This window comes from Euleptes europaea, chromosome 21, assembly GCF_029931775.1.
Source record: "Euleptes europaea isolate rEulEur1 chromosome 21, rEulEur1.hap1, whole genome shotgun sequence".
Taxonomy (NCBI): domain Eukaryota; kingdom Metazoa; phylum Chordata; class Lepidosauria; order Squamata; family Sphaerodactylidae; genus Euleptes; species Euleptes europaea.
In genome coordinates, this window is record NC_079332.1 from 12,878,019 (window position 1) to 12,899,793 (window position 21,775).

The window sequence follows — 21,775 nt, forward strand, 5'->3', positions numbered from 1 at the left end:
GAGTGTTACTAGCCCAAGGTGTAGTGGTTAGCAGTGGTGGTTTGAAGCAGTGGACTCTGAGCTGGAGAACCGGGTTTGATTCCCCACCCCTCCACACGAAGCCAGCTGGGTGACCTTGGGCTAGTCACAGCTCTCTTAGAGCTCTGTCAGCCCCACCTACCTCATAAGAACATAACATAAGAACATAAGAAAGGCCACACTGGATCAGACCCAGGCCCATCAAGTCCAGCAGTCTGTTCACACAGTGGCCAACCAGGAGCCTCTAGGAAGCCCACAAGCAAGACGGCTGCAGCAGCATTTATCCTGCCTGTGTTCCACCGCACCCAAAATAATAGGCATGCTCCTCTGATACTAGAGAGAATAGGTATGCAGCATGACTAGTATCCATTCTAACTAATAGCCATGAATACCCCTCTCCTCCAGTAATATGTCCACTCCCCTCTTAAAGCCCTCCAAGCTGGCAGCCATCACCACATCCTGGGGCAGGGAGTTCCACAATTTAACTATGCGTTGTGTGAAAAAATACTTCCTTTTATCTGTTTTGAATCTCTCGCCCTCCAGCTTTAGCAGATGACCCCGCATTCTGGTATTATGGGAGAGGGAGAAAAACCTCTCCCTGTCCACTCTCTCCAAACAATGCATAATTTTATAGACCTCTATCATGTCTCCCCTTAGCCGCCTTCTTTCCAAGCTAAACAGCCTGAGCGTCCTAACCCCTCCCCATAGGACAGTTGCTCTAGTCCCCTAATCATTTTGGTTGCTCTTTTCTGCACCTTCTCAAGCTCTGTAATATCCTTTTTTAGACACCTCACAGGGCGTCTGTTGTGGGGAAGGGAAGGTGATTGTAAGCCTATTTGATTCTCCCTTAAGGGGTAGAGAAAGTCGAAATAAAAACCAACTCTTCTTCTTCTTCATGTGGAGGAGTGGGGAATCAAACCCAGTTCTCCAGATCAGAGTCCACCGCTCCAAACCACTGCGCTTAACCACTACACCATGTTGGAAGGGTAGGGGGGATGCTGAAACAACCAATATGTGGTGGGAATAGCGGGCAAAGGTTTTTATGGGATTAAAGAGATTCTTGCCCTGGCCTGGATGGCCCAGGCTCGCCCAATCTTATCATCTTAGAAGCTAAGCAGAGTTGAGAGTACTTGGATGGGAGACCACCAAGGAAGTCCAGGGTCGCTCCGCAGAGGCAGGCAATGGCAAACCACCTCTGTTCATCTCTTGCCTTGAAAACCCTACAGGGTTGCCGTAAGTCGGCTATGGCTTGATGGCCCTTCCCACCACCAGAGAAGCTCTCAGAGATGCTTTTTAGAAAGGAAAACGGCACAGGCGAGCGGTTGCCGGGAATCCAAGTGCATGCGCAGATTCATGCCATTGAGCTCCACCTTCAAAATCTCCCCCCCCCCAAAAAAAAAAATCTCCTGGTATTTCCCAACCTAGAGCTGGCGACCCTGTAAGGCGGAGACTTTATGGACCAAGAGAGTTAGAACCACAGAAGCAATGTGCTTTAGTGCTCTTGCGCATAGCTTGCTTGCCATCTAGCGGTTGTTGCAGATAACAGCATTCCAGGGAAATCTGGATATGAACACATGAAGCTGCCTTCTACTGAATCAGACCCTGGGTCCATCAGAGCCAGTATTGTCTACTCGGGCCGGCAGCGGCTCTCCGGGGTCTCAGGCAGGGGTCTTTCCCATCACCTACTTGCCTGGTCCCTTTAACTGGAGGTGCTGGGGATCGAACCTGGGAACTTCTGCACGCCAAGCAGAGGCTCTACCACTGAGCCACCACCGCCCCGTGGTTTGTCTCTTCTTAATGTACCTCTCTTGGAAGTCCCACGTGCGGTCTACGTACATGCTTTCCCTCCTTCTGATGTTATAAACTTTTTAAAAAGTTAACCTCTCGCTTTCCTATTTATAGTCTTAAAAGAGTAGCCATCGCTGGTAAGAAGTACTGATCTCTTCCGTTCCATGTATTCCAGTTATTTCTCAATTTTGGGGGGTACTTGGGTCTACATGCAGATAGCCAAACAGGGGAAGCCCAGAAGATTGGCTTCTCTCACAGCCAATCACGAAGCAGTGTGTAAGGAGGCAGGGATTCAAGTGCTTCCTGCTACCTTGGAGCTCTTTCTGAGCAAAAGAAAGGCTTTTTAAAAATGAGGCTTGGATTTCTCTCCCCCCTTTTTTTTTCAGATTGCGCCGTTTTTTGTTTTTTTGTTCTTAAAATGCTTTTTTATGCGGCAGTCGGGTCTGGGGGGGGAGAAAATCTTCTCTCAGGGTGAGTACTGCGAAGCCAGCCAATTACGGAGCAGCATTTAAAGGGGTGGGGCTTGATTTGAACTTGGGAGACTGCTTTTCTGTATTCACGGCTCCATTAGCGCACAGTTTCGTCCCTAATGCATACAGTTTCCCCCAACCCGGGTTACTTTGATCCTGGCTGAAACGGGGAATAAAGGAGGTTAAAGCGACCTTGCAGAAATGACCTACCTCACAGGGCTGACGTTGTCGACTGAATGAAACGGAAAAGGGGAGGAGGGTGTTGCAAACTACTTTGGAGGCGGAAAATCAGGGTATAAGTCTTCAAGGCAGAAAGAAATGAGGCTATGTGCGGCTGGTTCCCCCAGAACGTAACCCAACAATGTACACTCAATACATGACAAAGCTTAGCACAATGTGTCAAGCTATATATCTTGATGAATTCAGAGCATGTTGATGCCTGGGGTTATGCCCAGATTAAATTGTCTTCCAATTAATCTCAAGTCATTAGCCTGAGCCAGGAATCCCTTCTGAGGTTTCGCCCCAACCCGTTTTTCAAACTCATTGGTTTGACACACCAACCTAGAAGGATCCGGACCATTTTGCTCCGCCGGCATGTCACTCATTCCCCTCCCGCTCCCAATGCAAGAAGGCTGTCAAATCCCCGATGATCCAATTCCATTTAAATCACTCAGAGGTGGCAACCCTACATACGGATATAGTATGTAGACTGAAGTATAGTGTCCAGATCATGTGAAGTGATGGTATCGCTTTACTCTCCTCTGGTTAGACCTCACCTAGAGTACTGTGTTTAGTTTCGGGCACTTCAATTTAAGAAGGATGTAGACAAGCTGGAACGTGTCCAGAGGAGGGCAACAAAGATGGTGAGGGGTCTGGAGACCAAGTCCTATGAGGAAAGGTTGAAGGAGATGGGTATGTTTAGCCTGGAGAGGAGAAGACTGAGGGGTGATATGGTAACTGTCTTCAAGTACTTGAAGGGCTGTCCTATGGAGCATGGTGCCGAGTTGTTTTCTGTTGCCCCAGAAGGTCAGACCAGAACCAACAGGTTGAAATTAAATCAAAAGAGTTTCCATGTAGACATTAGGAAGAATTTTCTAACAGTTAGAGCAGTTCCTCGGTGGAACAGGCTTCCTCGGGAGGTGGTAAGGTCTCCTTCCCTGGAGGGTTTTAAGAAGAGGTTAGATGGCCATCTGTCAGCAATGCTGATTCTATGGCCTTAAGCAGATGATGAGAGGGAGGGCATCTTGGGCATCTTCTGGGTATGGAGTAGGGGTCACTGGGGTGTGGGGAGGGGGAGGTAGTTGTGAATTTCCTGCATTGTGCAGGGGGTTGGACTAGATGGCCCTGGTGGTCCCTTCCAACTCTATGATTCTGTTATCCTTTTCCAATTTTGCTTGGCCGTGCTTTGAGGCTTCGACGAATCGAAAGACGGGGTGTAAATAAATAGTTAAGCGCACTCAATAAGAGAAAGTTCTTAAAGGGTATGGTGGGTCTATGAACGCAAGACGGGGGGCGTACTTACACGTGACGCGTGAAGACAGGCTTTAGGACATCTCGATCTCTGTCTCTGTCCTCTGGCGTACGGACAAGTTCGTCCACTTCGTTCTCCTTTGAGTGAGCCTGACGGGGAAGAGAAGGACGTGTTAGACGCCCCACTGCAAGTTGGTTCCAGCCAGCCTAGCGGAACATTTGTCGATTATTTTTATCGAGGAGGCCGGCGGCCTCAGCGGAAGTCCTCCACCCATGAAAAAGGACTGAATGGAACATTTGCTTGCATGGGTAGTCGGATGATAAGGAGGGAAGGAAGGGGAAATGAAGAGGAGAGGCCGGACTGCTGAGAAAAGAGAGGAGGAGGAGGAGAAGGAGAAGGAGAAGGAGAAGGAGAAGAAGAGTTGGTTGTCATAGGCCGACGTTCTCTACCACTTAAAGGTGAATCGGCTTACAATCACCTTCCCTTCCACACAACAGATACCCTGTGGGGTAGGTGGGGCTGAGAGAACTCTGACTGGCCCAAGGTCACCCAGCTGGCTTCGTGTGTAGGAGTGGGGAAACCAATCCAGTTCGGCAGATTAGTCTCCGCTGCTCATGTGGAGGAGCGGGGAATCAACCCCGGTTCTCCAGATCAGACTCCGCCGCTCCAAACCACCGCTCTTGACCACTACACCACGCTGGCACCACGCATGGAAGCCATGCGGGGGTCCCAAAGTAAAATCTGGAAAGCCGGAACACAATCTACAAAATGCCTTTTGTTGGTGGTGGAAACTGGATTGCCAACCTCCAGGTGGGGGCTGGAGATCTGGAATTACAACTGATCTCCAGAAGACATAAATCGCTTGTTTGTTTCTTTAAAACAGTCATTCCACTTCTCCCAAAGCAAATGTCTGGTTTGGAAGGGGGACTGCGTGGCATTATACTCTGCCAAGGTCCCTCCCCTCCCGAAACGCCACTCTCCCAGGCTCCAACCTCAAATCTCCAAGTATTTCTGAACCCAGAGTTGGCAGGCAACCCTAGGTGGAAAGCGTTGCCAAGTCGCAGCGAAGTAGGGCGACCCCGTAGGGTTTTCAAAGCAAGACACTAACCAGGGTGGTTTGCCATTGCCTGCTTCCACATAACAACCCTGGACTTCCTTGGTGGTCTCCCATCCAAGTACTAACCAGGGCCGACCCTGCTTAGCAGCCAAGATCTGGCGAGATCGGGTTAGTCCAACCAAACGATGCACGTTTAGTCTGGAGGAGAGGAGGTTGAGGGGGGACAGGATTGCTCTCTTTAAGTATTTGAAGGGCTGTCGCTTAGAAGAGGGCAGGGAGCTGATCCTGTTGGCAACGGAGGATAGAACTCAGAATAATGGGTGCAAATTGTGGGTGGAAAGGTAGTGGCTGGTTACAACAGTAAGAGTTGTTTGACAGTGGAATCAGCTACCTCGGGAGGTGGTGAGCTCCCCCTCGCTGGCAGTCTTTAAGCAGAGGCTGGACAAGCACTTGTCAGGGATGCTCGAGGCTGATCCTGCATTGAGCAGGGGGTTGGACTAGATGGCCTCCATGGCCCCTTCCAACTCTACGATTCTATCACAGTGTGTGAGCTTTTGAGTTTGCCAGGACTCTTTGTCAGGCTACAGTTTACCAAAAACAAATTTTGGGGGGACTGCAGCTGAAAATCTTGGCTCCTGAAGGACTGGAGGTTGTTGCACTAAGATTATAAATGTCCAAAGGGCTGGATTTGTTACCTTCAGAGGCCGGTAGCAAGGGCTTTCCAGATTTCACATGTTTGCTTCATCATAAGACAGGAGGAAATAGATGGTTGGTTCAGATTCTCCCCCCACCCAATGGAATTTGCAGGTCTCAGTTTTGTTTATTTAAAAATCACATCCTGCACTTTCTCCCACAAGAAGGCTGAAGGCCGGTCACCAAATACCAAGAGTATCAAATCAAAACAAATGAAGAAGAAGAAGAGTTGGTTTTTATATGCCAACTTTCTCTACCACTTAAGAATCAAGCCGGCTTACAATCCCCTTCCCTTCCCCTCCCCACAACAGACACCCTGGGAGGTAGGTGGGGCTGAGAGAGCTGTGACGAGCCCAAGGTCACCCAGCTGGCTTCGCGTGGAGGAGTGGGGAAACCAATCCAGTTCACCCGATCAGCCTCCGCCGTTCATGTGGAGGAGTGGGGAACCAAACCGGTTCTCCAGCTCAGAGTCCACCGCTCCAAACCACCGCTCTTAACCACTACACTCCGCTGGGCATTTATTGTATTAACTAATACATGTGACTGAGTCAAAGATGAATTGTGCTCGGTTTATTGGGCAGCAAAGTTAAGAATAAATAACTAGTGAATTGTCTCCCGGGGGGCGGGGAATGCCTGTTCTAAGACTGTGTTTGCTGTGACATGGGGTCTACTGTGTAAATTAACCTACCTCACAGGGTTGGCGTGAGGATAAAATGGAGGAGAGGAGAATGGTGTTCTCCCGATTGGGGAGAAAGGTGGGATAGAAGTAAAGTAAATGAAATACAATAAAATAACCAAAGGAGCAATATTAAGTAGGTCTACTCAGAGCCCTACTCAGGTCTATTTAATGGGGCTAACTCCCAGGAAAGCATTCTAAGGAATGCACTGAACGTATGTCTTTTCAGAGGGGTAGAAGTTAGGGTTGCCAGCTCTGGGTTGGGAAATACCTGGAAATGTTTGGGGTGGAGCCTAAGGAGGGTGGGCTTTGGGGAGGGACTTCAGTGGGGTGTAATGTCATAGAGTCCAACTTCGAAAGCGGCCATCTTCTCCAGGGGAACTGATCTCTGTCACCTGGAGATCAGTTGTAATCCCAGGAGATCGCCATCCACCACCTGGAGGTTGGCAACCCTACTAGCCATGTTGGTCTGCAGTGGAACATCTAGATTCGAGTCCAGCTGCATCTTAGAGACCAACAAGATTTTGGGGGGTATGAGCTTGCGAGAGTCAGAGCTCCCTTCAACTGGTACAAATCACCGCTTGGCTTCCCCGGCCCTTTCTTACATGCCCAGGATAATGCCGATTGCCACTTTGGGGTCAAGAAGCAATTTTCCTCCAGGCGAGATGGGCCAGGGATCCTGGAGGATTTCCGCCACCTTCTGGGCATGGGGTAGGGGTCACTGGGGGTGTGGGGGGGGAGGTAGTTGTGAATTTCCTGCACTGTGCAGGGGGTTGGACTAGATGACCCCGGAGATCCCTTCCAACTCGATGTTTCTATGATTCTGTGTCAGAACGGAGATTTTTGAGTTCTTATATCCCAGTCAGAAGGTTGGAGGGTTGTTTCAAAGAAGGGCGTCTAGTTGCAAAGGTACAATGCACCTTGTAATCAGCTTGACTATTGCCGAGGAGAAAAGTATGTCATTTTCTTCAGAAGTATGTCCCATGCGTATTAATTAAAACTCGTCACACGAAGCTGCCTTATACTGAATCTGTCAGATGGGGCTTCTAACAGCTCCGTCCCCAAACAAGACGGTTTCCCCACGAACAAGACGGAGTTCTCCGTGCACTCCTCCCCCCCCCCCATTTTGCACACAAGCTCCGGCCAGGGATTTACAATTGTATTGGGATCCGCCCGTGTAAATCTCCGATCTGATATCGGGTCCCGCGCCCAAAGCCGAGAGCCCGGCCATCTCCTCCACTGATTGCTCACAATTGTTTCTGTTTCAGTTATACTTATGTCGTTACCGGCAGGAAACGACTACATTGTCTCTTTGTTCTTGTAACCCTATTGTATCAGCCCTATATATGTATCCATACTCCCCCAGTCATGTATTCCAGCCTTGCTCGTCTCTCTACTGCAATCACTGACTTTCGGAATAAATCCTTGAATCGCTGCTCTGTCTGGATTTGAGTTCTGTTGCCTGAAACGCCGTGCATTTGCTGAAGCCTGACAGAATCAGACCCCTGGGTCCATCAAAGTCATAGTCTACTCAGACCGGCAGCGGCTCTCCAGGGTCTCAGCCTAGATGTCTTTCACATCACCTACTTGCCTAGCTAGTCCCTTTAACTGGAGATGCCGGGGATTGAACCTGGGACCCTTCTGCATGCCAAGCAGATGCTCTACCACTGAGCCACAGCCCCTCCCCAGAACATAAGTAAATCCATGAACACATGAAGCTGCCTAATACTGAATCAGACCCCTGGTCCATCAAAGTCAGTCTTGTCTACTCAGACCGGCAGCGGCTCTCCAGGGTCTCAGCCTAGAGGTCTTTCACATCACCTTCTTGCCTAACTGGAGATGCCGGGGATTGAAACTGGGATTTTCTGCATGCCAAGCAAAGGCTCTACCACTGAGCCACGGCCCCTCTCCATGGCTCTCCAGGGTCTCAGGCAGAGGTCTTTCCCATCATCTCCTTGCTTAGTCCCTCTAACTGGAGATGCTGGGGATTGAACCTGGGACCTTCTGCATGCTAAGCGGGGGCTTTACCACTGAGCCACGGCCCCTCCCTTATGATATGATACTCATATCATTCGGCAGCTGTCTGGGCGTCACACCCTTCCAAACCCATTAACTTCAATGGAACTAGAAGAATGCAAGTGATATGATACGATACTCATATCATTCAACATTTGTTCAATCAGGTGACAATCCTAGAGAAGCCACCAGGAAAGCGCGCATATCATTATGATTTTGCCCTCAAGGGAAATGCACAGAACATGAGTCACCCAGGACATTAGGCCCAGCCCAAGGTATTGCAAATCAATTCTCTGCCGCTTAATATGACGCCCATCTAGTTCCTCGGGCGACCCGCAGTTGCCCCGATCACAAAACACACGAGGAGATAAATTCAAAAGCGGCGATAAGAGCATCCTTTCAGCTCCGAAGCGCTGCAATAAAACAACACACAAAAAGCAAACTGCGAAATTCCTCGCTGCATTCCTCCCTGGATCGATTCCTCTGTTAGAGTATGGATTCCCGCCCTTCCTCTTGCTAATGTATAGGAGATGCCCGGTGTAGCCCTAACAAAGACTTGCATTCTTCTAGTTCCATTGAAGTTAATGGGCTTAGAAGGGTGTGACGCCCAGACAGCTGCCGAAGCAATAGGTCAGAGGTCACATCTGGGATTACCAACTGGTGGGGCCAATTGTGGGGGGGGTGGGATTTCAAGGTGTTTTTTTAAAAAATACATTTTTTTTATTTTTCTAATCTATTAAACACATTATTTCAGCAAATACAAATAAATAAACATCAGAATAGATTAAAAAAAACATTCGCCAAGATTGTTACATTCAATCTTAAGTTAACTTCCCCTACACCCTCCTCCATCTCAAAATCTATTTGTATAGTCTTTTGCATAGCGTTTCTAATCCTAATATTTATTTCCATTATTTATCTATCCCTTACTATAACAAAAAAGAAAAGAAAAAGAAACAAGAAAAAAGGTTTAGTAATTAATTCTATCTTCAAGGTGTTAAGCAAGTTAACCCCCTACTCCTACGGCCGGGCCGGATTGGCCCTCCCAGGGGAGCTTTTCGGTGCCCAAGCACACATCTCGAGTTCGAATCAGGCCAGACTGGCCATTAAAGTCACTGGGAGATTGAATGAAGCGTGGGTAATTGCGGGAAAGGAGACAGTGGCTCAGGTGTGGATAGGGAAAAGAAAAGGATGCAGGAAGAGGGAAAGGGAGGCAGGAAAGTGGGGAAGACAGTATCTCAGGTGAGGAAGGAAGGGGAAGAAAAGGGCTCCATATTCCTCAGTATGGAGGAACCTGGGGGGTTGAGTGTCTCAGGTGAGGGGAGAAGCAGGAAGGGGGATGCTCAGGAGGAGGGAAAGTGGGGCAGGAAAGTGGGGAGACAGTGGCTCAGGTGACCTGCTCAGGTGAGGAAAGAAAAGGTGGCAGGAGGAGGAAAAGGCGGCAGGGAAGGGGGGGAGTCAGTGGCTCAGGTAGAGAGAAAGTGGGGCAGGAAAGGGTGGGGAAGACAGTGGCTCAGGTGAGCTGCTGAGGTGAGGAAAGAAGGGAAAGAAAGGGGCTCAGGTGGAGAGAAAGGAAAGGAGGGGGAAGACAGTGGCTCAGGTAAGCTGCTCGGGTGAGGAAGGAAGAGAAAGAAAAGGGCTCAGGTGAAAGAAAAAGGAAGCAGGAAAGAAGACAGTGGCTCAGGGGAGGAAAGGGGGAAGAAAAGGGTGCAGGAGGAGGGAAAGTGGGCAGAGAGTGGCTCAGGTGAGCTGCCCAAGTGAGGAAAGAAAGGGGCGTAGGAGGAGGAAAAGTGGGGCTAGAAAGGGGGGAAGACGGTGGCTCAGGTGAGCTGCCCAGGTGAGGAAAGAAAAGGGTGCAGAAGGAGGGAAAGCGGGGCAGGAAAGGAGAGGGGAGACAGTGGCTCAGGTGAGCTGCCCAGGTGAAGGGAAAGACAGGAGGAGAAAGGGGCTGCTCGGGTGGAGCAGGAAGGGGAGAGACAGTGGCTCAGGAGAGAAAAGAAGGGAAAGGAAAGGGCTCGGTATGGAGGAAATGGGAGAGAGCGGCGCAGGTGAGCGGCTCAGGTGAGGAAGGAAGAAAAGGGCTCAGGTGGAAGGAAAGGACGCAGGAAAGAAGACAGTGGCTCCGGGGAGGGAAAGGGGAAAGAAAAGGGCGCCGGAGGAGGAAACGGGGGGCAGGAAAGGAGGGGGAGACAGTGGCTCAGGTGAGCTGCCCAGGTGAGGAAAGAAAGGGGCGGCGGAGGAAAAGTGGGGCTAGAAAGGGGGGAAGACGGTGGCTCAGGTGAGCTGCCCAGGTGAGGAAAGAAAAGGGTGCAGAAGGAGGGAAAGCGGGGCAGGAAAGGAGGGGGAGACAGTGGCTCAGGTGAGCTGCCCAGGTGAAGGGAAAGACAGGAGGAGGAAGGGGCTGCTCGGGCGGAGGGAAAGTGGGGCAGGAAGGGGAGAGACAGTGGCTCAGGTGAGGAAAGAAGGGAAAGGAAAGGGCTCGGTATGGAGGAAATGGGAGAGAGGGGCGCAGGTGAGCGGCTCAGGTGAGGCAGAAAAGGGCTCAGGTGGAAGGGAAGAAGACCTTAACGGCTCCGGGGAGGGAAAGGGGGACGGCAAGGGCGCCGGAGGAGGGGACGCGGGGCAGAGAGGGGCTCAGGTGAGCCCCCAGGTGAGGGGGAGCGGGGCAGGTAAGGAGGCGCAGGGGAAAGGGGGAGGGCGGGAGGGACGGAGCCGCCCCTGGGCCGGCTCTCCCACCCCGGGCTCCACCCCGGGCTCCACCCCGGGGGTTGGGTCGCCGCGCTGGCCGGTTCCGCGGCTTTTGACACCGGGGCGGGGAAGGGCGGCCGCGGCAGGGTCGCTCCCCTTGGACGCCGCCCGCAGGCGCTGGGCACAAAGGACCCCCTTCTCCTCTCGCTCCGGGGGACGCCCGTCCCTATTACTTTGCTTTGGGGGGGTCCTATCACTTTGTTGGGGGGGGTCCTTCCTCCCTGCCTCCTCCCCCCGCCCCAACATGTCCCGGGATCCAGAAGAAGTGAACAAATTGACCGAAAACACCTATAAAGTAAGTTTTTTTTGGGGGGGGGAAGAGCCCTGGGGGGGGGAGAGGGGGTCCCGGTGTTGTGTATGTATTTAGTAGGGTCACTCCCAGTGGGTAGCCGTGTTAGTCTGTCTGCAGGAGTAGAAAAGTGCTACTGGACTCTTCCCCTTACTTTAGTGGGGTAGAAGGCAAGGGGGGATTTAGGAGCTTGAGCTCCGCGAGAAGGATCCGAAACCCTGCTCGCCCTGTTGGCTAAGCCAACGAGGGGGCTTTAGGGGGGGATACCCTCTCGGTGACCAATGGGACATGCTGGCTTAGGGCCAAGGGGATCCGTTTGCTTGGCCAATAGGGCGAGCAGGGTTTCGGATCCTTCGTGGGGAACTCAAGCTCCTCAATCTCCCCTTGCTTACTACCCTACTAAATGCATATGCAACACTGTGGGGTGGGTGGGGGGTCCGGAAGGGAATATTCTGATTTTTCTATTTGCTAAAGCGTGCCCCTCGCCTTTCTGCCCTGCTTGGGGAGGGGGGGGCTGGCCTGTTTTAAAAGGGTCGTTCTTGTGACGGTTGTTGGGTCTTTAACAACCCCAAACCCCAAACCTAAATCCATCAGGAAACAGCCCTGATGTTTTGGGGTCAGGAGTGACTGTCCCCATGATTTATTTTCTTTTTGGTTTGGGGAAGGCTCGATTCGGATCAAGCGACCGGGCATGGCTTTTTTTGAAACCTCTCTCCCCCCCTTCCCTGCAAAAATTCTGTTTGCAGGGAAGGGGGGAGAGGGAGCTCTGGGTTGGGAAAGGCAGGAAATAGCTCCGGAAAAAGTCCAAAAGTATTTCTTAAAAAAAAAAAAATAGGACCCAACCAACCAAACAACCCCCCCCCCCCCAACCACCACTCCTTTTTGGCAATGGATCAAAAAGACTGGGTTTACATTGCTTCTGATTCTCCATTGTTTAAGGCATATATTGAAATAGGTGTTGGGTTTAAAACAAGCGGTCGTGCTTTTTTTGTTCAGACCAAAGCACCTCCCCTATTATGAGTGGTGGGTTTTTTTTTGGGGGGGGGTGAATGTTCTTGGCTCTAACAGAAGGTCTGGTGTGGATTTGGTCTTTGGGGCTGTTCCCCACCCCACCCCGTAACTTAAGATGGCTACTTGCAAACTCTCCCTCGCAAGTGTTTGTTGTGGTTCCCTTTCTTGTCAAGCAAGCCACCAAATTCTCATGGGATGCTTTTTCCTAGGTACCTTTTTTTTTACTAATCTGGAGCGTTTCGGCTGGAAGGGTTGGAAATAGCTAGTTCAGAGCCCCAAAATAAAAGAGGTGTGGTTCTCCCCCCCCCCCACAAAAGAAAACCCCTTTAAAAAATACTTTTAAAACATATGTTAATATATTATTTGGTCCTAATAAAGGGATCTAACATGATTTGGGGGGTGGAGCCTGAGGAAGGCAGGGTTTGAGGAGGGGAGGGACTTTGGTGGGTATAATGCCATAGAGTCCAATAACCAAACTGGCCATTTTTCTCCAGGGGGGGCTGATCTCTGTAGCCTGGAGTTCAGTTGGGATAGCGGGAGATCTCCGGGCGCCAGCTGGAGGTTGGCAACCCTAATTCTACCCCTGTGTTGCATTCATTCAGGAGCTTCCATGGCTGGGCTTACTGGTCATTAGCATGCATTGAATCTGTTGTTAAAAATAATGTTTAAATGCATGTTCAGGGAAAAAGATGGATTCACTCTTCATCCTTTCCTCTTACCAGCTTGACTGTGCTATTTCAGGGCTGAGGCTAATAGGATCGCCCACCCCACCCCACACACACACACAAATGGGCTTGCCCCATGAGTCAGCATGTCGAGCCTGCCTGCTAGAAATGACTTACATTGCCCTGGCTGGCTGAACACAAATGGGGCGACTTGTGTGTAAAAATATGTTTGTAATGACCCTTTTTGGAGTGTTGCCCATGGGGTTCCGACAGATTGGTCGGAAAGCTGTGCCTATAGTTGCTCGGAAACCCCATAAGGAAGTTGATAAAAGGGTGGACCTCTGATGTGCAACTGATAGGCCCGGATTCTCTGATAATAGCCACGGGGGTAGAGTGCAAAGGATGGGATTTATTCCCAACGAAAGTGGAAGGGAAAGGGCACGGGTTCAAGATCCCTTCGTATAAATTGAGATCCTTTTGAGTGTGGTGCGGTGGTTAGCCTGTCGGCCTACGATCTGGGCAGGCCGGGTTTGAATGCCCCACTCTGCCACGGAAGGGTGACCTTGGGCCGGTCGCACGCTCTCAAACCCGTCCTACCCCGCAGGGTTGCTGTGAGGATAAAAAACGGAGGAGAGGAGAAGGGTGATAAAGAGGGAGGTAAATGAAGTCAATAAATAATGTCACCCGTTGTACGTACAGAAACATGGTGTGTGGGTCCCCTTAAGGGTATGCTTCTGGGAGCGAGTTCGGATACTAATCTGTGTTCTATACTGCGAGTCTCGAACTAGGTGGCCGTTGTGATCCTGAATTAATTAAGGAGGAATGCACAGGAGTTTTATGTTCGTGTGTCCGAAAAAGTCTCTCTCCTCTCTTGCTTCATTTAGTCAGAGTAGAAATGCCCTCTCTTGACACGGATTCCAGTTGAGGGCTTGACTCCAGCGTAAGAGATAGCCTCACGATAGGGAGGGGAGGCTCTGGGAGCAATCTTAAGCTGGTTGACTCAGAAATCCCAGGCGATTCATTGGGGCTGACTCACTGCAAAGCATCTGTAAGACTTGCTGCCTATATGGCACTACCAGCTATTACTGGTAGGAATCGCAAGTGGGCTACAAACCTTCCTCTCCCTAGATTGAACAGCCACTGGCGATCCATCGACCGCTTCCCACTCTAAAAAGGGGAGATGAAATTTAATTTTTCCTTGACGCTATAAGGAGAAAAGTCGCCGCATCTCTCACGCAATTGACTGATCTGTTTGGCAGCAGATAACGCAGTATCCGCCTCTCAGAAAGCGTCTTTAGCTGTTTTATCCAGGGAGGGATATATTTATTTCTTGCCAATATTATTTTGTGGACGTCCTAAAACAATGTGGGCTAGGGGGTCTGCTTGATCCGGGCAAAATGGGCCTTTTATTGTATCGCCCTGAGTCTAGGGCATTCCCTCTCGCCCATGAGAAAGCTCGTCTGCACTTACGAATTTCTAACCGGCGGAAATAGTCTGGCAAGGAGAAAGTTCTGTCGAAGGGTATCTGGAGGAAGCGAGGTGAACATTTACGATTTGCATCCTTAAACGCTAAATCAAGTGTTAAATCGAGTTGGCCAGTAGGCCTCTTCCAATATTGCAGAGATGCTGTCTTTAACCGAGAAGATTTCCAGGGTATGGAATGTGTCTGGGGGGGGGGGGCATAAGCTGTATAGTTTTGCAGGGGTAAGACTTTTAGTACTTAGAGCACACGGTCGTAATTCCTGGACGGAGGAGGCGCCGCTTCATGTATAACCTATTTATGAGATTCGGAGGTGCCAGGCAGCCGGAATACCCCACAGTTTGAAAACTGCATGCCGGCTGCTTCCGGGGTAATTAGCATTCAAGGACACACACGAAGCTGCTTTGCATTGAATCAGACCCTCGATCCATCGCGGCCGGTCTCCTCTGCTCCCCTTGGCGGTGGCTCCCCGGGTCCAGATCGCGCGAAGTGATGGTACAGCTTTTCTCTGCTCTAGTTAGACCTCACCTAAAGTATTGTGTTCAGTTCTGGCCACCGCAATTTAAGAGGGATGTAGAGAAGCTGGGACGTGTCCAGAGAAGGGCAACCAAGATGGTGAGGGGTGTGGAGACCAAGTCCTATGAGGAAAGGCTGAAGGAGCCGGGTATGTTTAGCCTGGAGAGGAGAAGACTGAGAGGGGATATGGTAACCATCTTCAAGGACTTGAACGGCTGTCATAGAGAGGAGGGTGCCGAGTTGTTTTCTGTTGCCCCAAAAGATCAGACCAGAACCAACAGGTTAAAATTAAATCAGAAGAATTTCCGTCTAGACATTAGGAAGAATTTTCTAACAGTTAGAGCGGTTCCTCAGTGGTACAGGCTTTCTTGGGAGGTGGTGAGCTCTCCTTCCCTGGAAATTTTTAAGCAGAGGCTAGGTAGCCATCTGTCAGCAATGCTGATTCTATGACCTTAGGCAGATCATGAGAGGGGGGGCATCTTGGCCATCTTCTGGACATGGAGTAGGGGTCACTGGGAGTGTGGGGGGAGGTAGTTGTGAATTTCCTGCATTGTGCAGGAGGTTGGACTAGATGACCCTGGTGGTCCCTTCCAACTCTATGATTCTATGGTCTCAGGAAGCGGTCTTTCAAATTGCTTGCCCCTCTGGGCCTCTTAGCTGGAGATGCCGGTGGTGGACTCTGGGACCTAACAACCCTCTCATCTAAATACAGGGCATTTGTATAGTATTTATGTGGAGTTTCTGTACTGAAAGCAAACCTGTTTCCCCATTCCTCTGGGGAGAATCCTCTGGGGAGAATCCATGGAGGAGGGAGGGAGGGAGGAAGAAGAGGAGGAAGAGGAGTCGATTTTTAGATGCCAACTTTCTTTGTCACTTAAGGAAGAATCAAACCGGCTTACAATCACCTTCCCTTCCCCACAACAGACACCCTGTGAGGTAGGTGGCACTGAGAGAGCTCTAAGAGAGCTGTGACTAGCCCAAGGTCACTCACTTGGCTTCACGTGGAGGAGTGGGGAAACCAACCGGTTCTCCGGATTAGAGTGCGCCGCTCCAAACCACCGCTCTTAACCACTAGACCACACCGGCACTAGGCAACCCGAGCAGCTGAACCTGGGCCCTAGCAACCCTGTCATCTAAACACGGGGCATTTGCATAGTATTTATACAAGGTTGCTATATTAAAAACAAACCTGTTTCCCCATTGCTTTCCCCATGGATGAGGAAGTTAACCCCAGTGTAGGTAGAAGCTCTGCTTTATTGCAGAATGGCCTTTTATGTTACGAACAATTATGGCGTGTATACTTCAGTCAGCTGCCAGTCAGCGCCGCCATATACTATTGCAATTAATGATTAAGTCTATTTATATTGGCCATCGGCCACCCCAAGATAACATGCATAGCTGCAGACAATAGAAAACACCTACAGCTGTATGAAAACAAAGTACGGCTTTCCCATACGTTCTGAGCTCTCTCTCGGGACAGCCGGCGAGCACGTAACACGCGGCCCATGACGGACAGGCGCCAATCAGTTGCGTGAATGCTAAAAACGGCTTTTGTCGGCAAGTGCCGGAACGGGGACGGCCGCGCCGCGCGTCACGCCCTTCTTATCTTGGGCTAATGCTCCCTTTTCTGTGGGACGGCGGCTGCGCTGTGTGTGGCAAGAGGAAAGGGGCTGAACCCTGAGCCGAGGAAAAGGGACTCTCTCCGGGATCAGAGGAGCATGCCTATTATATTAGGTGCTGTGGGACACAGGCAGGAATACTGCTGCTGCAGTCATCTAGTTTGTAGGTCTCCTAGAGGCCCCTGGTTGGCCACTGTATGAACAGACTGCTGGACTTGATGGACCCTGGTCTGATCCAGCACGGCTTTTCTTATGTTCTCTCCAGTGATACTCCTTTCATGCCTACTATATTAGGTGCTGTGTAGCACAGGCAGGATAATGCTGCTGCAGTCGTCTTGCTTGTGGACTTCCTAGAGGCACCTGGTTGGCCACTGTGTGAACAGACTGCTGGACTTGATGGGCCTTGGTCTGGTCCAACAGGGCTTTTCTGATGTTCTCTCCAGTATCAGAGCAGTATGCCTATTATATTGGGTGCGGTGGAACACAGGTAGGATAATGCTCCAGTCATCTTGTTTGTGGGCTTCCTAGAGGCACCTGGTTGGTCGCTGTGTGAAGAGACTGCTGGACTTGATGGGCCTTGGTCTGATCCAGCATGGCCTTTCTTACGTTGTTACGTGGTGATGGCTACCATCTTGGAAGGCTCGAAGAGGGGAGTGGACATGTTCATGGCTATTCATGGCTACTGGTCAGAATGGATACTAGTCATGATGCATCCCTATTCTCTCCAGGATCAGAGGAGCAGGCCTATTATATCAGGTGCTGTGGAGCACAGGCAGGACAATGCTGCAGTTGTCTGGCTTGTGGGCTTCCTAGAGGCACCTGGTTGGCCACCGTGTGAACAGACTGCTGGACTTGATGGACCGTGATTTGATCCAGCGTGGCTTTTCCTATGTTCTTACCTTCTTATGACTTTATTCGCCCTCCTAGAGAAGATACATAGCTGTAACAAGGTCTCTTGACGTCTCTTGACGTTGCCGCTTGGCCTATTTTCTTCAAATTTGCCTTTTTGCCCTCGAGGCATAGGATAGCACATCTCTGCCCTCCGCACAATAGAGCGTTTGCAACAATCCTATTTGCATGTTGCTTGAAAGCGACGGAGATCTTTCGTGCCTTGAGAAACCTGTTTACTAAACACTCTCCCGTGTGATTAGTTGGGTGGGTGGGTGTTGCAGAGGAAAGCTTTGTAAAATACTATGTCAACTCAAGAGGGTTTCTGATTCTATTTAGTACACACACAAAAATATTTTGTGTGATGGCTGTTGTTTTTTCCTACTTTGGAATTAACGTTAAGATGGTTGCTGTTTTGGGGAGGGGCCATAATAAAAAAAGAAAAGCCATGCATTTCCCATGACTAGGGTTGCCAATTCTAGGTTGGGAAATACCTGGAGATTTTGGGGGTGGAGCCCGAGGAGGGCGGGGTTTGGGGAAGGGAGGGACTTCAATGCCATAGAGTCCTTGAAGAGGGGTATGGGCATGTCCATGGAGTAGAGGGCTATCCATGTCTACTAGTCAAAGTGGATAATACTAGTCATGATGCATACCTATTCTCCAGAATCAGAGGAGCATGCCTATGATATTGGGTGCTGTGGAAGACAGGCAGGATGGTGCTGCTGCAGTTGTCTTGTTTGTGGGGTTCCTAGAGGCACCCGGTTGGCCACTGTGTGAACAGACGGCTGGACTTGATGGGCCTTGGCCTGATCCAGCAGGGCTCTTCTTATGTTTTTATGATAATGTGAGGAAACCATCACATAAGCTGACCAACATGGTAGGCAAACATCTGCCGTCACTGTTAGGGCTTGGCTTGAAAAGAAGGTTGGCATTCCCAGCGTATGCGTGGGAACTCTGGGCACGGGCGGTGCTCAACGCCCAGAAACGTGACTTGTCTTACCATTACGGCAGCGTGGGTTTTGATGCCGTGCTCAGCTCCATCTGCCTACGAGGCCGTGTGGGGATTCACCCTTCCAAGTTGGCACTTGCAACAGGGTTGCCAGGTCCCTCTTTGCCACCAGCGGGAGGTTTTTGGGGCAGAGCCTGATTCAGGTGGGGTTTGGGAGGGGAGGGACTTCAATGCCATAGAGTCCAATGGCCAACACGACCATTTTCTCCGGGGGAACTGATCTCTATCGGCTGGAGGTCAGTGGTAATAGCGGGAGATCGCCAGCTAGTCCTTGGAGGTTGGCAACCCTAGCTTGCAAACACTTGTGGCTCAGAACTCTCTTGTTGGGGCTCCGCGTGAGTTGGACCGGTCTTTTCTGGGACTGGTTGCGTATGCGGTTGCCCAAACTGTAATTAACAATCTAACTCATCAATGATTTTACATATTATGTCATCGAAGATGTCCGCCCACTTTGTTTTCCATGCTGTCAACTCCCCAAAAGAGACAGCTAGGGGTAAAGAAGGATGCAGACCAAGTTATTATGGCTATGGGACGCCTAGGATTTTTTTTTCTGGCCGTCAAGTCAAAGCTGACTGATGGCACCCCTGTAGGGTTTTCAGGGCAAGAGACGTTCAGAGGTGGTTTGCCACTGCTTGCCTCCACGTTACGTAGGGTTTCCAGCCTCCAGGTACTAGCTGGAGATCTTGAAGGGCTGTCATAGAGAGGAGGGTGCCGAGTTGTTTTCTGTTGCCCCAGAAGGTCGGAGCAGAACCAACGGGTTGAAATTAAACCAAAAGAGTTTCCAGCTAAACTTTGGGAAGAATTTTCTAACAGAGCGGTTCCTCGGTGGAGCAGGCTTCCTCGGGAGGTGGTGAGCTCTCCTTCTCTGGAGGTTTTGAAGCAGAGGCTAGATGGCCATCTGTCAGCAATGCTGATTCTATGACCTTAAACAGACGATGAGAGGGAGGGCATCTTGGCCATCTTCTGGGCATGGAGTAGGGGTCGCTGGGGGTGTGTGGGGGGAGGTAGTTGTGAAATCCCTGCATTGTGCAGGGGTTGGACTAGATGACCCTGGTGGTCCCTTCCAACTCTGTGATTCTATGATCTCCTATTACAACTGATCTCCACTGGAGAAAAGGGCCGCTTTGGCAATTGGACTCCATGGCACGGAAGTCCCTCCCTTCCCCAAACCCCGCCCTCCTCAGGCTCCGCCCCAAAAACCTCCCGCCGGAGGGGAAGAGGGACCAGGCAACCCGAAGCCTAGCCCGTTGGTTATTTCAGGCCGTGCAGAAGCCTCTCGCAAACCTGCCAAAGAGTAAAACTTAAAAGGATGCCTGCCTGCCTGCAATAAATCAAATTCCACGGCTCGGCCCGATTCTTCCCCTCATGCAATTAGCTTTTCAGCAATGCAGGTTTTTCCACCCCATAAAGTGAGCTCTGTACGCAGCCACCGATCACAAGGAGAATGGGCTGCAGTGGTCGCTCCGAGCCCGGGATATCACTGCATAAATCAGAGGATATCAATCTAAAGCTGTTCTCGTTTCTCGACTGGCTACCTGTGAAGGGCTGATAAAATCCTCGGTTCTCAGTGGTCCAAAGCCCTGGAGAATTTAAATAGCATTTCAGCTCTGTAAACATGTATATATAACATTGCTACATCTGTTCCTTTTGCAGTAGAGGCAGAGGAGGGCTGTTTAGCTTGGAAAGGAGGTGGTTAAGGGGAGACATGGTTGTGTGTTATGTGTTAAGTGCCGTCAAGTCCCTTCCGACTCCTGGTGACCCTATGAATCAACGTCTTCCAAAATGTCCTACCTTTAACAGCCTTGCTCAGATCTTGCAAATTGAGGGCTGTGGCTTCCTTTACTGAGTCCCTCCATCTCTTGTTGGGCCTTCCTCTTTTCCTGCTGCCTTCAACTTTTCCTAGCATGAGTGTTTTTTCCAGTGACTCTTGTCTTCTCGTAATGTGACCAAAATATGATAGCCTCAGGTCACGATAGCTTCCAAGGTCAGTTCAGGCCTTAAAGCTCTGTAAACTTATGCATGGTATGGAGAGAGTGGACAGGGAGACGCTTTTCTCCCTCTCGTAATACCAGAATGCAGGTATTCAGCAGAATCTGCTGAAGCTGGACGGTGAGAGATTCAAAGCAGGTAAAAGGAAGTATTTCTTCACACGACGCAGAGTTAAATTGCGGAACTCCCTGCCCCAGGATGTGGTGATGGCTGCCAGCTTGGGAGAGGGGAGTGGATGTGTTCATGGAGGATAGGACTATCCACGGCTACTAGTTTAAATGGATACGAGTCATGATGCATACCTATTCTCTCCAGGATCAGAGGAGCAGGCCTATCATATTCAGTGCTGTGGAAGATGGGCAGGATGCTGCTGCGGTCGTCTTGCTTGTGGGCTTCCTAGAGGCACCTGGTTGGCCACTGTGTGAACAGACTGCTGGACTTGATGGGCTTTGATCTGATCCAGCAGGGCTTTTTGTATGTTCTTGTGTGGTGATGGCTACCATCTTGGAAGGCTTTAAGAGGGGAGTGGACATGTTCTTGGAGGAGAGGGCTATCCATGGCTACTAGTCATGATGCATACCTGTTCTCTCCAGGATCAGAGGAGCGTGGAAGACAGGCAGGACAATACTGCTGCAGTTGCCTTGTTTGTGGGCTTCCTAGAGGCACCTGCTTGTGTGAACAGACTGCTGGGCTTGATGGGCCTGGGTCTGATCCAGCAGGGCTTTTCTTATGTTCTCTCCAGTATGAGAAGAGCAGGCATATTATATTAGGTGCTGTGGAAGACAGGCAGGATAATGCTGCTGCAGCCGTCTTGCTTTTGGGCTTCCTAGATGCACCTGGTTGGCCACGGTGTGAACAGACTGCTGGACTTGATGGGCCTGGGTCTGATCCAGCAGGGCCTTTCTTATGCTCTTATGGCCTGTATGGCCCCTTCCAGCTCCACGATCCTACCGAGTCGGAAGCAAATTGACCGCACTTTACAGACACTCTCTACGTCTCCCTATGACTTTCCCCTCCCGTCGCTCTGATGAAAATTCCCCCGCAGAGCTCGGCTTTCAAGTTCAGATTCACCCCTGGCAAGTGCCTCCGCTTTCTCCTTGGCCGCGCCTTCTTTTGTTTTATAGTGCTGATTCTGGGCTAGAAGACGGGCGCAGTGGCCAACCCTGAACCAACAGAAGTTGGTCCAATAAAAGGTATCGGCTTACGCCTTTCCTGCTCCCGAACGCTGTGCCAAACCAATCTGTCCTCCTCTGACAAACTGCCTTGAAATCTGTACTGACTCGGAGAGAACAGTGGAGCGTTGTGAGAAAAATGAGACGTACCCCTTGTCGCCCTTCGTACTCGTCAATCAAATGTCCCATTTTTGAAATTG

At 50.5% G+C, this 21,775-nt stretch overlaps 1 protein-coding gene across 1 annotated transcript in view; it reads left to right on the forward strand.

Moving 5' to 3' along the window:
• The first annotated feature begins 11,179 nt into the window (after positions 1-11,179).
• The window catches only part of BAIAP2L1 (BAR/IMD domain containing adaptor protein 2 like 1), a 51,504-nt gene continuing 40,908 nt past the window's right edge, over positions 11,180-21,775 (forward strand). The window contains exon 1 of the mRNA XM_056866412.1: positions 11,180-11,232. Within this exon, the coding sequence (XP_056722390.1) occupies positions 11,182-11,232 (51 nt within the window). The 5' untranslated portion in view covers positions 11,180-11,181. The remainder of the gene's footprint in view (positions 11,233-21,775) is intronic.